The sequence below is a fragment of the Balaenoptera borealis genome (genome assembly GCF_965194805.1).
Source record: "Balaenoptera borealis genome assembly, chromosome: 6".
NCBI lineage: Eukaryota > Metazoa > Chordata > Mammalia > Artiodactyla > Balaenopteridae > Balaenoptera > Balaenoptera borealis.
In genome coordinates, this window is record NC_138863.1 from 42,845,167 (window position 1) to 42,860,915 (window position 15,749).

Here is a 15,749-nt window from a genome sequence, read left to right on the forward strand (position 1 = left end):
ATATCACGTAACAAGACATTCAAGAGTATTTTCAGGACTTCCCTGGTGGTGCAGTGGTTAAGAGTCCGCCTGCCAATGCAGGGAATGCAGGTTCGAGCCCTGGTCTGAGAAGATCCCACATGCTGCGGGGCAACAAAGCCCGTGCGCCGCAACTACTGAGCCTGCACTCTAGAGCCCGCGAGCCACAACTGCTGAGCCCGCATGCCACAACTACTGAAGCCCGCGCACCTAGAGCCCATACTCCGCAGCAAAGGAAGCCACTGCAATGAGAAGCCTGCGCACCGCAATGAAGACCCAATGCAGCCAAAAATAAAATAAACAAATAAATTTATTTTTAAAAAAAGGAATACTTTCAAAATTATATTTTTAATTACTCTGTATTTCATTTTGCTTTCTAGAATATGCCACTTTCTATTAGATTTGGATTTTGATCAGGACCCTTGCTCTTTCAGGGTGCTTAGAAGTTCTCTGATGACAGTATTTGAATATCTAGACTTTTTAACAATTACGGTTGGTCGTGTATTACTGTTCCCAGTGTCAGCTGGATTCTTTATGATTCATGCTCTGCATTTTATTGTTAATATGTAAGTCACTATGCTGATGAGCTGATGTGGGGAAATTTTTCTTTCTTAACCCTTGAGAAAGCTAGTAATTAAACCCTTTAGAAACCCAGTAAGCAAGAGTCAAATTGTTTAAGAAACACTGTATTTCTTTGGAAAATATTAAAGCTCTAACAATAACCTTTCTAGAGGGCAAAAAAAAAAAAAAGATGCTATTTTACTTGCTCCTTGGTAGAGTGAGAGCTATGAAAAATGATGGAAGGGAACTTAGAATAAAAATAATTTTATTTTACATTTTGATTCAGATCCTGTAATTTCAAAGAAAACCTTTGAAGATAGACTGATTTTGATAATTTCCTGCATGCCACTTAACATCACCTGGAGCCAATCAAGAGAAATCAGAATATCTTGCTCTGACATTTGGGTGTGAAGCAAAAACAACACCTTTATATTTTAAACTTCACTCCTTCTGAAAGTGAGAGGTTGAGAGGTTGAAAGTTCTGGCTTCATCCATGCACATAAGAAGGAAACTCAGCATTTGGCCCACAGATATGTTCATATCAGATTTGCTAGCCTGGTAGTTCTACCTGAAACCTCTCTTAAGTAGAATCTGTTGATCAAGCCAAAGCGTTTCCTGTAGTTCGTTTCGCAGATAAACATTCTCAAAAGTCTGTAGTTCAGAGTATTTCATTTCCTTAAAACCCATGCCAATTTTAAGATTGTCAATTTATTTTCAAACTGCAGAGTTGGGATGGTATTTGAGTATGCAGGAGGATATATTGCTCAATTGTCATTTTACCATAGATTAAATGTCTGCATAAAAAGGAATGCATTTTACAATTTTCAAATTGATGAAAGTTTTATGAGGAGATGTAATGAGAATAAGGATGTATTTTATGCAGGAGGAAATGCTGTCTGGCACTGAAAACCACAGACAAGGATTTAAGAGTCTAGGATTGAATTGGTGGCATCACAAAAGATGCCTTCAGGTATGGATGCTCCAAGGTAGGTCAAAAGAGAATCAGCTGAATCATAAATGCTCACTGCTCCCGTTGTAAACCTCAAAGAATTTCTGGTTCCCAGGTTTAAGGAGCGGGCACGCTCACCTCAGATCTGGCTGTGTGAAGTTGGGCACAGTGTTGAAAGCAGTTTAGCATAGAGCAGGGGTAGCATGTCCTGGGGTCAGAGGCATGGATTCCCCAACCAAATTGCCTGGGTTTGAATCCACTCACTTAGCTGTGTGCCCTTGGGCAGGTTACTTAACTTGCTTGTGCCTCAGTTTCTAAGCTATAAAATGAAAATAATCTACTTCATAAGATTGTTATGAGGATTAAGTGAGTAACATTTGTATGAGGCTCAGATCAATCCCTGGTGTAAGTATAAACACTTTGTGTTTGTTAAATAAGTGAATGAATAATGAAGCAAAGTGGCTTAGGTGTACATTCTCTGGCTCCATATTGCCTAGTTTCAAATCTCAGTTCTACTACTGGGCAAGTTATTATTCTAACTCAAAGTTATAATATAATACTATCTACCATTATATGAGTGGTCTTGGGCAAGCTATTAGCTATCTGAAGCTTGGTTTATTCATCCAGCAGTATACTTCCTATGGTTGATGTATATGAGCTACCTTCCACATAGCAGACTTATCGTTAAGTTTGATAAGTATGCCTTTAACTCACTGAAAAATAGTTTATACAAGAAAGGGCCAGAGAAAGAAAACAAAACAAGAAAACCCTGTAGTGTTACACCGGCAGTGTTCTTCAAGGTTAGCATCTGCACATTAATCAACCCTCTCTGGACACAGTCATTTATCAATTATGACTCTACTTCACAGTGCTGTCATGCAGCCCATATTTGACTGTTTAGTCCACAAAAATAATCTCTTTTTACGGCATGTTTTCTAACACAGAGTACATGATGATAACACCTTACATTTATATAGCACGTTAATGTTTTCCAAAGCCGTTCCCATCCATTATTTTATTTAACTAGACATATCGTAAGAGGGTCATTTGTCTTTGAAGAAGCAGCTTTGAGGAAATTTTCAAATTTAATTTAAAACCATACTTTCACTGCTACCAAGAGTTATCACTGAAGACGGTATTTCCATCAATGGTTCCTTTTAGGTGACAGACTGTAGTCACCGCATCTCTGGACGTCTGTGGCAAAGGGCAAAGCCGCCCCAATGTTAAAATAGCTCTCCATGTTCTCTCCTCTCCTTTTCTCTCTGCTTAATCCAATCCCACATTGCCCACTATTTTGAGGACCTCTCTACTTAAAAGTAAATTCAAAATCTTCACACTTATTACTGTAGATTAGTCATAACTACCTTTTCTTGAGTTCAGTTACTCAACATAATGTGTATGTTGCCTCTTCTCCACTTAGTCAGTATACGACCTATGTATTAGTGTCACCCCAAGAGCCCTAAATCCACTTCTTCAGCCCGACGATGACCTCCTTGCCCAGGACTTACTTATTTTTAATTATTTATTACTTGTACTTCCTTTTTACCTTATTAAATAAGTAAATTTATAGCTCACCTATTTTCAAAAGGAATCTGAAGTGACAGAAACACATAAGCAGTCACAGGTGTAAACGGAAAAACAAAGGAGGAAGCCTTGCACGGTCTCTCTCTTGCTGTCCCTCAGCTTTCCGTCTTCCTTCTCACCCACATTCTGCACACAGAAATGGGCGCTTCACTTGGATAACAGCCTTCATCCCACTCTGTGAAGTGAATGTAAACTTTGATTGTGGACTGCAGAATCATCTCAAGACCCATTTTCTCCACTTACCCCAGCCCAGGATCCTCCATTTCAGACAAACAAGCTCATGGAAACTCCCTATGCCTGGTTCTCTCTCTCCTGCCTTCATGTCCTACCCAAGAAGTTTATTTTGTTTATTTAACAAACATTTACATCAAGTTCTTAGTCTGTGCCAGTCTCTGTTCGAAGTGCATTACATAGATTAGCTCATTTAACCCTCATAACAATATCCAACTTACAAACGTGGAAACTAAAAGAGAGAAGTTAAGTGGCTTATACAAAGTTTTAAGCTGAGTGGCAGAGCCAGGATGGGACTGGCAACTGGGTCTAGAGTCCGTGCTTGACTCCACTCTACCTGGACTCTCTTCTCTCTGAGATGCATACTGATTTGCCTGGGGCCCCCTTAAGTTCTTACAAGATCAGAGCACACACTACTCTTCTACCACAAGCATCTCTGAAGCAGCTGTGTTTCTCCAACATGGATTTCAATAGCTGGTGACGCACTAGCGTGAAACAAATAATAGCTTGAATTTATTGAAAGTAAGTTTCATGGACCCTAGTATTTCTATATTCTGTGAAGAATGTAATTTTTGCATTGATCCTTATGAATAACTTCTGAACTTAGAGATGTGAATGCATTGTCTGATTTGGAGGAAAACAGAAATAAAATAGAAAGAAAACTACATCCCCAGACTTGTAACAAAAGATGTTTTTCTGAGTTTTTTTTCTTTTTGGGTAAAAGGATAACACTTGTAGAAAAATATAGAGGGAGGCAATTTTAAAAGAAATGGAAAATGCCCAGTTCTTTTACTAACCATGTTCTTCTGGTCCACTAACCTATAATTTTAAAACTCTAGATAGTACCTAATAGTTATATAGACTTGCTGTTTCACCAGTCTAAGTATTTTCATCTCCAGACTTTTGTATTGTTTTCATTATTTCATACTGCCTAATAAGTTACCAACATGTACTGACTTAAAGTATTTATTATCTGGAGCATCACATAATCAGTGAAGGATGAAAAATTTCTGTCAGAATAACTCACTTCCATTGATTTTCCATAAAACCTGGCTTTGCCTATTATTATGTGGCTCTAAAGAAAAAAAAAGGAAAATGTTCAATCTTTCATACTTTTCTATTCCTCCTCACCAAAGAATGTAAACTATTTCTCAAGGAATCCTCCCGACCTCCACCACAATAGAAAAAAAAAAAAAGTCTTATACCACCTGAGGAGCAATTTTCTTCTCTAAATGGGTAGCAACTGAGTTTTAAAGCAGGTTACTTCACACTAGAAGAATACGGTTTGTTTTCACTTCTCAAAAATTCAAAAAATTCAAAATGCAAAACTGATGAAAAACTTATGATATATTTTACCATTTAAATATTTTCTTAAATTTTGGAAAATACTTTTGTTGAACTTAGAACATATGTTGGAGTTATAATGAGTCTTAGGTCATTTTAATTGTTCTTATGAATACATGAAATAAAATATTTCTAATATATCTATGCCAGTCCTCACGAGACAAGCAACAATAAGATGTAGCCTGTATCCAAAACAAGACTGTCATTCAACAACACATTTGTGAGGGGAGAGAAGAATATACTTCCAACACTAAATTTTATAGACACCCTACAATTTTACATTTAGTACACGGTCAAGAAAGCACCACAAATAATTGAGTAAGAAATATAGCTCACTCACTGTTGGGGAAACTGGCTTAAATTTCAGGGAAGGAAATGTCCTTGCCAATATCATATATCAAAATGTACTCAGAAGTATTAATTTAAAAAATAAAATGTACAAGTAAAACATAAAATACCTGAAAAAAACCATAGTAAATATTTAAGATCCTGAGTGGATAAGTATATCTAAGCAATAGAATAAATCATATGGATAATGGTTAATTATTTTACTAGATTAGTTTTAATTTCCAAATGTCTAAAAATAATTTTAGCACATTAAAAAATAATATATCGGGGAAATATCTGACAAAATTCTAGTACACAAAATGTTACATGGAAGGTTTCTTCCTTAGTAAGAAAAATACTAAAATATTACCAGATTAATGAGCAAAGAACACAAATAAATGATTCATAAAAACAAATTTAAGTAACCAATTAACATAAAATAAAATATTTCCTCCTCACTAACAATCAGACATACTAAGTAAAAAATATATTTTTCAACTATTTCATTAAAATATTCTTTAAAGTAAAACACTCAACTGTGATGACTATGTGGGGAGAAAAGCAATCTCGAAGACTGTCATGTGTATGTATACATTGATGTAATCTTTCTTGAAAGCAATCGGGCAAAAGCAATCAAGAAACTTAAAAATAAAATTAGACACTTTAGCCCAATAATAATTCTTTAATATGTACTGGGAAAACAAAAAATTTGTGTGACTCGCTTTACCGTGATATTTTATTGTGGTTGTCCAGAACTGAACCTGCAATATCTCCGAGGTATACTTGTACTTAAAGTAGGAAGACCAGTTTTCTGGGATAATTTAGAAAACTGAAGTCAGACCCATGCATAAGCAAGGTACATGTTTGCCTCTAGTAAGACTTAAAATTTGCCAAAAACAGATTCCCCAAATGACTTCTCCCAGTCCTTTTACTGATCTGCAACTACCGTTGGGAGACAAATCTCCATGGGTCTCTCATGTTTCTGCATTTCTTTATTCTTGACTATCTTCTCCGGTGTGTTTGTGTAGTGAACAGCCTTGGAATAGATAGTATCTCTCTCCACAGCAAAGGCCAGACAGGCTTACTGCCCATTATAAAAGATTCAGGTTCACTAACTTATGGATTCCCTTCCTGTAATACAAATCACTGCATGTGCTACCGTCACCTAGCCCTCTTCGCACCACCCTGTGAGAATTAGGCCAATATCTGGTTACTAATATCACTGAGAGTAATAAATTGTCCTTTAATTCTGACCCAGGAGTCTTATATCTTCTGCCAGCATCCATGAAACTATGACAGGCGAACTTGATTGCGTACAAGTAGGGTAAAGTCTCAGACTCTCCATAGTGCCTCACAATTATCTGATTAGAGATGTATTTTTTTGGCTTTAAAGTTTTTTTTTTTCTATTAAAATCAGCATACATTTAAGAGAGTTAGTACTTTATATGATGTTTATTATTCATTTGTAACTTATTACGTGAAATAAGTTATAAGATCCTTTGTTGTAAACAAGTTTATACGGGGGAGAATATGATGATATATAACAGGCATCCTTAGCAGCTGAGCTCAGAGATAATGGTACACACAAAACAGGAAGGTAGAGTCATCTGAAAGGGAAGTGAGGAGAAGCAGACAACCAGTAAATAGTGTGGACATGTAATTTATCATCACTTTAAAGAGTGGAAGGAGTGTTCCTGAAAAATAGAATAGAATATTAAATTTACAGCATATAATAAATTTAAAAATCTCTGTAAAAAGGGTCTTCAGGCTACTCCATGCCCCACCTAGAGGTACCATACCCTGACCCAACAGTGCAACAGCACAGTACTGAGCTTGGTAACACTGATTGACAAGTGTGGGAATTTCAGGCGACAGACCACAGAGACTGGGCAGATCATTTGTTATAGTCCTTGACAAGATATTTTGGTACTGGTCACAGTTTGGATTTTTTTTTAAAGGAGGACATAATGTATCTTTCATTAAAAGATTTTTCCTAGTAGAGATATTTATAAGGAAAAGTAGTAGGGCTCTCTTGAAAGCAAATCTAGTTCCATTTCTGTCTTCCAGGATTGAATGCTCCCAACCTGGGGAGCCATTTGGGCCACACCCATGATGACTTCTAGCTCCGCATTAACAAAGACTAGTGATGGAAGTGATCCCCATGTGAATGCTCTTACACTTGGCTTTCCTAACCTACAGATGGTTTTAAGTTGTTGTCAAAGAAAGAAAAAAAGCCAATAAACGATTGAGGATTTTTCTAAAAATTCTCTGAGAAATTCAAATGGGGAAAGAGTGGAAAAATAATAATAAAGTAGCTGGTTCAAATGCTTGTATCATAGAGAAGAATCATATCATTGTTAAGTGGTGGCAAGTAGATAAAAAAGGAACAACATGAAGACTGACAATTTCAATTCTTGGAAATTCCACAGTACTTCAACTTTCTGTAATCTCCAAATAAGGGGAAAATGGGTCCAGTACTTCTAAGAGAAGTCTGCACTTCAGAAAAACTGATAAGTAAAATCAAATTTAATCTTGATGAAAATGACCATGAAAATCATCAGCTCATGGAACCAGAGTCCATTAAGGCATGTGGAAAACATCCCTATGTTTAGTTAGTATTGTTTTAACTGTGATGCTCTATCCCCATAATCTTAGATAAAGCCAGTTAGGATGCTGGATTTCCCTAACTCACATTGAAGGTAACTAGCTCTATTTTCTCTCTTCTCTGCTTGAAGGAAGGAAGGAAGAAAAGAGAGAAGGAAAGAAAAGAAAGGAAGGAAGGAAAGAGAAAGAAAGAAAGAAAGAAAGAAAGAAAGAAAGAAAGAAAGAAAGAAAGAAAGAAAGAAAGAAAGAAAAGAAAAGAAAAGAAAAGAAAAGAAAGAAGGGAGGAAGGAAGGAAGGAAGAAAATAGGAAAAGCTCCTAGATTTTTACATGGTGTGTGAATCCACTTAACACAATTATAATGCCCAATTAATCTTAGCAACATGAGTGATGAATCATTTCTCCTGGTGTCTCTTCAAAAGAGAGTCAGTTTAGTTCCAGCATTTGACTATTGTTTTAAAGCAACTGTAATCTTGCCCGATTAATCAGGAAACTAATAACTGAACTCAAATCCATATTCAGAAATACTGTCTCCCTAGGTACTGCATAACAGCACACTGACTACCCTAGATACCAGTTTTTCCAGGTAATACAAGGAACAAAGACTGAATTCTATCATTTTCTTTCCTCTTTAAATCTTAATTTGATGGTATCTCCTGCCATCTACTGATAGATAAAAAATATAAAAACAACTTTTCTAAATCATTTGACCATTTACCACAGAGGATCAATTGCCATCTTTTGCTTAAGTGTGAAAAATCACCTAACCTTAGCATCAGGATTTTTATATCCAGAAACTGGTAATAGGTTTGCTTCTAGTGGAAGATCTTTGGTTGCATTCACAACATTTTACATGTAAAAGCATTATGGTATAAGAAAAAATAGCAATGGCTCTGGAGTCACAGACTCTGGGCTCTTGGCCAGCTCATCCTAGGGCACAGCCTTGTTCTCATCCGCTTAGGTTGCTTAGTCTAAAATAAAAGTATTGGGGGGGGGTGCTTTTTCCAAGCTCCTAGATGCTCTAAGACAGGGCATTTGAGTTCTTGATAAATACAGCCCCAAAGAACAGGTCACTCAGTTTTATAGATGGCTCAATTAAAAACCCAGAGCGCTACCCTCGGTCATGGTCACAGAGTCTGTCAGCCACCCTCTGCAGAAGGCTCCTCCCCATTTTGTCTGTTACTTCCAAACACTGCCCTTCCAGCCTGTCCCCAATGTGTAGCATCCTTAGGAGCTGTCTGCTGCTTCTCCTCATGCTGGCACAGCATCTTCACTGTGGAAGACTCCTCTGCATTCACTCAGAGAAAGTCAGCATGGGAACAGCGATCAAGCTGTTGAATTTAAATGACTTTGCCACATACTCTGCAGCTGACCCCAGCTCCCAATTGGGTGATAGGTATCTTTGATTCTTTTTCTAACCTTTGAAGAAAAGTCCCTACTTATCTGAGGGTCACTTATCTGGTAACTGCAAACATCTAAGACACCACTGAGAACCAAAGATGGACAAAAAAGGTCCTCTGGGAAATGTCTGCAAAGGTCTCCAAGATGAGACAATGCATGTCACCAAACTCATTTCGTTAAAGTTCATACTCTTGACTTGAGAGTTTCTTCTCTCCCATTCAAAGACATATATCATCAACATTTCTAAGCTTATCCATGTTGAATTTTTAGCCATTGCCATTTAAAAGCAGCAAATTAGTCATGGGGAGAAAGTCCATTAGAGGCAGGAATGGCAGCCGTAAGAAGTGACAGCCAAGCATCTGACAGTAAACAGAAAAATGGAAATGCTATATTATCTTAACTAAATCTTTTAAGAAAGCAAAGAAGTGTGTAATTCATTTTAAAAAGATTAAAGTAAAAAGTGGTCAGAAGCCTTAAAGGTATGTTTTAGATAAGAAAAATCCACTGTGTAGATTTCTGCATTTCTAAATGATTTTAGAAAGATGAAGTATTCCTGTAGAATAAAAAAATGGGGGTTGACATAGTTGGGGGCTCTTCCATGACCAAGTTTTTCTACTCAAACTTAATTTTTCAGGGCATTTTCCCAGCCTGCTCCCTTACACCACACCCCAATTCCCAGATTCTTAAAAGTACCGTATATGCAACATAAACTCTTCTTGAGAGTTCAGATTCTTCTCTATTGACGTCATTGATCAAACTGTGATGCCCTCAGAACTGACAGAGAAACAGAACTAAGTGGCCCTCTTCAAAATGGCCCTTGACCAGAACACTGTTGCAGTACTTTTGCCTGTTTGTTGTAGTTTATCAAATCAAGTTCTAGTTTGCTGAAAGGCTGGGATTCACAGTATGGAATGTGGCTTTTCCCTCAGGGGCCTCCCCTACAATGATTTTCCCAAGTCCTCAAAGAGACCCTCCTCCCCTTTACCACCATCCTAAGTTTAGCAGGGCTCCAGGTTACCCCACCTGAGTTAGAACACTCATAAAAGGCAGACCAGGCAGATCTCCCATCACACTTGACCATTAGTACCATCATGTGAAGCAAAGTGTGTCAAAAAAAAATAATGTGTAACAGATTGCAAGAAAAAAATATGAATATGCTTCTGCCTCCCTAGGATTTGCCCTTTTACTGTCATGCGCTGGGGTGTGAAGAAGCACAGCTTGGGAGGAATTTGACCTACTCTGTAAAGGTCATAAAAGTTTCCAGCAGAAAGTGATGACTCATGTTCCATACATCCTGATATTTCAGTGTTCAGGAAAAATGCAATCTAGTCCAACACACCCTTTCTTTCTACCATTTTCTTGCCAGGTCACTGTACTCATGAATTTCAGTACAAAGGGAAGTTCAACAGCCAAGGTGAGGGAAATTGCTTAATGTGAACAAAAGTTCACAAGCAGGGCAAGAGGAGTCAGGCTTCCCTGCGTCTTGTATTTACAAGAGACAGGTTTCATCCAAACACACAGATCTTTCCCAGTGTTTTGGCATCTTTCAAAGCAAAGTTTTAGAGGCTGCTTTTCCTCTCCAGTTCTGTACACACACATCTACACTCACACACAAACACCAGCTTTGAAATCGGCTGGTATTGTCTCAGAACTTGAAACAGATCCAGCATTTGACCTTAACTTTCCAGCACTTCAGGAAGCAGGAATTCTCACACCCTAAGGCCTCTGGTTAAACAAGCCCATGGAAGCCTCTCCCCGAAAGATGCTTAATTGTACACACTGCGTATGTATCATTTTCCCTTCTCACTGGAAACAAGGAAACACTCCGAATCTTGATATCAATTCCTCGTTTAACAATCAAGCAATATGGCTACCTAACAAACAACTGTGAGATCAAGCTGCCAACTGCATGTAGATCCAGGAAACCAGAACTAAAAGACCTGACCTTCACAGTGAGCTGCAGTGAGACCGCCAGCTCCAACCACTCTCAGTCCCTGTGTCATGGTACTCACCACTCAAATTCCCAAGAGAGTCTGATTGGCTACGTGTGAGTCGGTCCCCCATGCCTTAGCCTAGAAAAGGCAGGGAGCTTTGATTGAGGGAAATACCAAGACTGCATGCAGTGGGGGCGTGGAAAATGAGAGGGAATGGGAACGGATACTGGGTGGGCAAAACCCACAAGTTAGCTCTACAGGCAAGGAAGTAACAAGATACCAAAGTTCATTTAAAATCTTAGGAGGTTGTCCAGGCTACAATGAGGATCCATGGATACTTAGTTGATGTTGTAAGTTTTCCTTAATACAGGATTATAGGCTTCAAAAGGGAAAATAACTCAAAAAAAAACAACAAAAACAAAGAGATGTAAGACCAATTTTGTTAAAGCCATGGAATAGCTTAGTTGGCTCAATTGTCTTATGCTATTAGGGGACATAGGAAGGGAAAAAAAAGTCTTTCAAGCCTTTATCAATCCTCTGTCAAAATGAAAATTGAACAAGAAACTCCTAATTCAGAAAATTATAGAATATTTGAATTGGAAGAAATCTTCACAAATCTGACCTGACTACTTATTCAGTATAGGGATTCTCTTTACAAGATCTTATATCTTTTGTTTGCACATATATATTCCATCACTGCACAACTCTAATAAGCAGAACGATCTTCCTTACATAGAATAAAAATCTTTTTACCCATGAATCCCACATACTGAGTCTAGTTCTGCTGACTGGAACTACATGGAGAAAGAAAAAATAATTTGCATTTTCACATGACAGCCGTTCAAACATTTGGCTCACGGCCACCACCCCCTGCAAATAATAAATAAATAATGGATCCCGCTAGGCTGAACACCTCCAGTTCTTTTAAAACGGTTTCTCATTGCACTTTGCTGACTCTTCACCATCCTTGGAGTCCTCTATTGCTCAGGTACCAGTTATGCAGACATGAATGTAATTATTTTCTCTCCGACCTTGTTCCAAAAAAGTTTGCTGGTGGCTGAGTTCCAGTTTGTCAACATCCCTTCAAAAAATATGATGCCCAAAATGAAACACAATTCTCCAGAGTCGGAAAGCAAATGCACTGCATCTGGCACACTTCACAGACAGGCTACCATCCGTCACTATGTGTTTCGGGGTCTGCCATCACTGAGGAGGGGGAAGTACAAGACTGCAGGGGAGTTAAGACAGAGTCCTGGGTTGTGTTCCAATATCATTCCGCGTGAAATACACCCTATATCAGGAAAACAACAGATGTAACATGCTGCTTGTCATACAAAACTCTTCCAACATGGGAATATCTTATCACAGTCACAATCTAATGTTGCCTCACACCCCCTAGGGGAAATTCCCCTGGGATATGTTGGAAGAGGAAACTGCCTTGAAAGAAATTTTTCAGGCACACCAGAGCTGACAGAAATCAGTTCTGAGGTCCAGACTGGGTATGTGGGGGTCTAGCCAAGAACACAGCCCAGGTGCACTCAACAGGTTACCACAGCCTGTGATGAAGACAGCCTCCTCCACACTCCCAGGGCTGAGGATTTTAACCATCCCTAATATGGGGGTAAAAAGGGAAAATGGGAGTTTGGAAGGTTGGAGGTTGTAATCCAGGCAGAGTTTGTTAACGGGTTATCAAAGGCACATTTCACAAGTTCAATACATTCCCCGTGCCTGCTAGGACGAACGACATGTAGGAGCCTCCTCTGATCTGCAGTCAACTGTAAACTGTCTCCAAGTGATTTTACAGCTGTTTCAGCAAATTCAGAGGTTTTCAAATCCAGCCCAGGGAGCATCTTGTGCATTTACGAAGCATATGAGAGATTACCAGTTCTGAAGCCAGGGGATACCTTACATTTCCCCAACTCACAAATCACATTTCTTCTATTCCCTAAGATACACACACACACACACACACACACACACACACACACACACAATCCATTTTGATCCACATCCTGTGTGTGTTAATAGTCTTCTTTTATTTTTTTAAAATTTTATCGGAGTATAGTTGCTCTACAATGTTGTGTCAGCTTCTACTGCACAGCAAAATGAATTAGCTTTCTTTTAATCCAAGCATAATTATTTACCTTCCAAATCTCCTAAACAGTGACAATTCTCCATGCTTTATCTAAAGCCTACTCTTAAACTTCTTATTCTTACCACTGAAAATAGTCAAATAGTAGTTACTACTTTTGGAAATGTTGCAGTGAACTTTGTTTTATTTAACTGTTTTTGAACTCTGTCTTGTCAAAAAAATAAATGAAAGCTCTGCATAGTGGTTCTGGCTAACACTGACCACACATTGCTTGTGCAAACCTGAGCTGGGATTACAGCATTTCACAACCGGTGGCACAACCCTGCTCCAGTTGAAAAGTGTGTCACACTGGTACTCTGGAGAAGCATGCAAAAGTCTCTCACAGGCTTCAAGAGAAGCCTGCCAATCTCATCCTGTTTGAAAAGTCAGCCTGTGACATAACTTTCACTGTGTTGGGAGGAACGCTATTTCCTATGCAAGACAAACTACTGCACCCAAGGGCAAAATGCAGGAATATCTGGAGGATGCAAGCAGGTATAGAAACTCACCTGTGTTTTTACATAAACATTTTACATGAAAAACAAGCCCCATGAGGGCAGAGATTTTTTTTTTTTTTTTTTTTGGAGGGGGTGGTTCTGTTTTGTTGACTGATTTATCCCAAGCACCTAGAACACTGCCTGGCACATACTTGTTGAATAAATGATGACTGAGAATGACTATTCTAAGTTCAAGTCTGAGAAGATATTATTCCTGGATGTAATACTCTGCTCATAAATATTAAGAAGTAAACAGTCCCATGCTGGCAAATATCAGCATACAGACTAATGTGGTGGTAGGCGTCAGAAGAGGAGCCTTGGTAGAAGATAGTATCTGGATCCATGTAGACTTCTTTTTTATTGTTTTGATGTGTAACTGACCAAGAAATCATTCTTTGCATCTTGCTATATTATACAAAAAGAGTTTACCAAGAAAAGACTGGTAGTCCTCATGATCAAGCGTTTTCTTCTCTTATGTCTATAGGAACGTAACACCTTAATAACTACTTAAGATATAACAAGGTGTTAAAACAAAAAAATAGGGCAGATAAATTAGGCCCTGATACCTTTAAGAATCTCTACTGAATAGGATGGGCCAAAAAAAGAGACTTAGACTAGAAAGAAGAAACTGTGATGCTGAGGAGCAAGTGTAAGCAGGGATGCAAGACTGAAGTTAGAGGATGATGGTGCAGTTGCCCGAAACCAGCAGAGCAGAGAACCTGCAGGCAGGAGGTTAGGAAAGGTGCAGAGCCCAGAGGAAGAGTCCACCAGCCTCTCCACTACAAATCTAAAAGGATGGAGAAGAGAAAGGGAGAGGTCCCCTGACAGATGTGCTTGACTGTCACTACACTTCTCCTAACTGTCCGGTTTTACTATATGCTCATGGCTGTTTAACAAGCAGCAGGTCTGGTAGACAAACCCGGAGTGTCCTCATGAAGATCCTAAAGCAACAATCAGCACTGGTTTTCTAGTCATACAACATTAGCAACATTATCTCTGATAGATATATTAATAATGATAATAAAATAATATTCATAGCCTCCTTGTAGATAAGTGACATTTTTTCCTCTAGGAGCTCTAAGGACCTCATTTTATTATTTATACATAAATAAGAACTACAGGTTAAATAACTTACCTATGTTTATTACAGCCAATAGCAGAGCAGGAAAACCCATGCTGAACCATGTCCTATACATTTGTAGATTCTAAATTGCTACATAGTTTGTTTTGATAGTTTCACGATTCTATAATTGTGCATTTGGAAATGAGAGAAATGAGAAAGATATTTACTACTGGGCTGTATTTTTTTTTTTTTCATTCAGACCCAGAGGCCAAAGATTTAGAGCCCTGAGTCAAATGTGGCTTATCCTCCACACTGTACTAATTTTAAGGACGAGCATCTTCGGGTCCAATATCAATCAGACTGAAACTGCCCAGCCCTGATGAGCAAGCCAGAATATATGTGGTGGGTCACTGTAAAAAAAAAAGTTACGGTACATTGGAATCAACATTATCTGTACTTGAAAAGTGTTAAAACTAGCTTGAGGCACAGAGTTCTGCCAGAGTCAAGATAACATGGAACGATTCTCACATATGTGGGGCTGTGAGGGGAATGGAGAAGAGCCAAGTTCTGTCATCCAGTACGTACTTCCAAGGGGCGCATTAGAGCCCTTGGGACTGACTCCTCGGAACTTTCCCAGGAAAATCTTCTAAGGTCCCTGGCAAAATCTGTGCATGTGGGAACTTGGGAATCACTCCCAGATGAGAACTTCTTTGTTTTCAAGTCATCATTTCATTCCAAATGCAGATGGAAACTTAGCCTTCCAATTAGAAATGATAAAAAATTTAGATTGAATGTATATAGCTTTTTATTTCATAGACCTCAACCCCATTAGATGTAGATAAAAATGAAAATAAAGCTTAAATCCAACCAAAGTAATATCTGCTGTTTAGATCTCTTTCATTCTATAACAGCCATAGAGTAGATGTAAGGGGGTGAAGACTGTGATTATACCAACATCCTCTTTACAGGTATGAATACGGGGGAAAGAAAGTACAAAAGGCCATCTCTACAGAGCCGTAGAAAGAGACAGACCACGAGTCAGGAGGAATTACTCTGGCCCAGTCTCCTAGCTAACTGGTTGTGTGGTGTAGGACAATGATATAACAG

The 15,749-nt window shown here is 38.5% G+C and overlaps 1 protein-coding gene across 3 annotated transcripts in view; it reads right to left on the minus strand.

The window, feature by feature from the left end:
* LOC309631235 (uncharacterized protein) overlaps nt 1–14,158 on the minus strand; it is a 120,046-nt gene extending 105,888 nt beyond the window's left edge. For all 3 annotated transcript variants that reach the window (XR_014246135.1, XR_014246136.1, XM_082397474.1), the window contains exon 1: nt 11,030–14,158. Coding sequence is in view for 1 of the 3 variants with exons in the window: in XM_082397474.1 (XP_082253600.1) it covers nt 11,030–11,081 (52 nt within the window). In the remaining 2 variants the exon portion in view is untranslated. The remainder of the gene's footprint in view (nt 1–11,029) is intronic.
* Between the last annotated feature and the right edge of the window lie 1,591 nt (nt 14,159–15,749).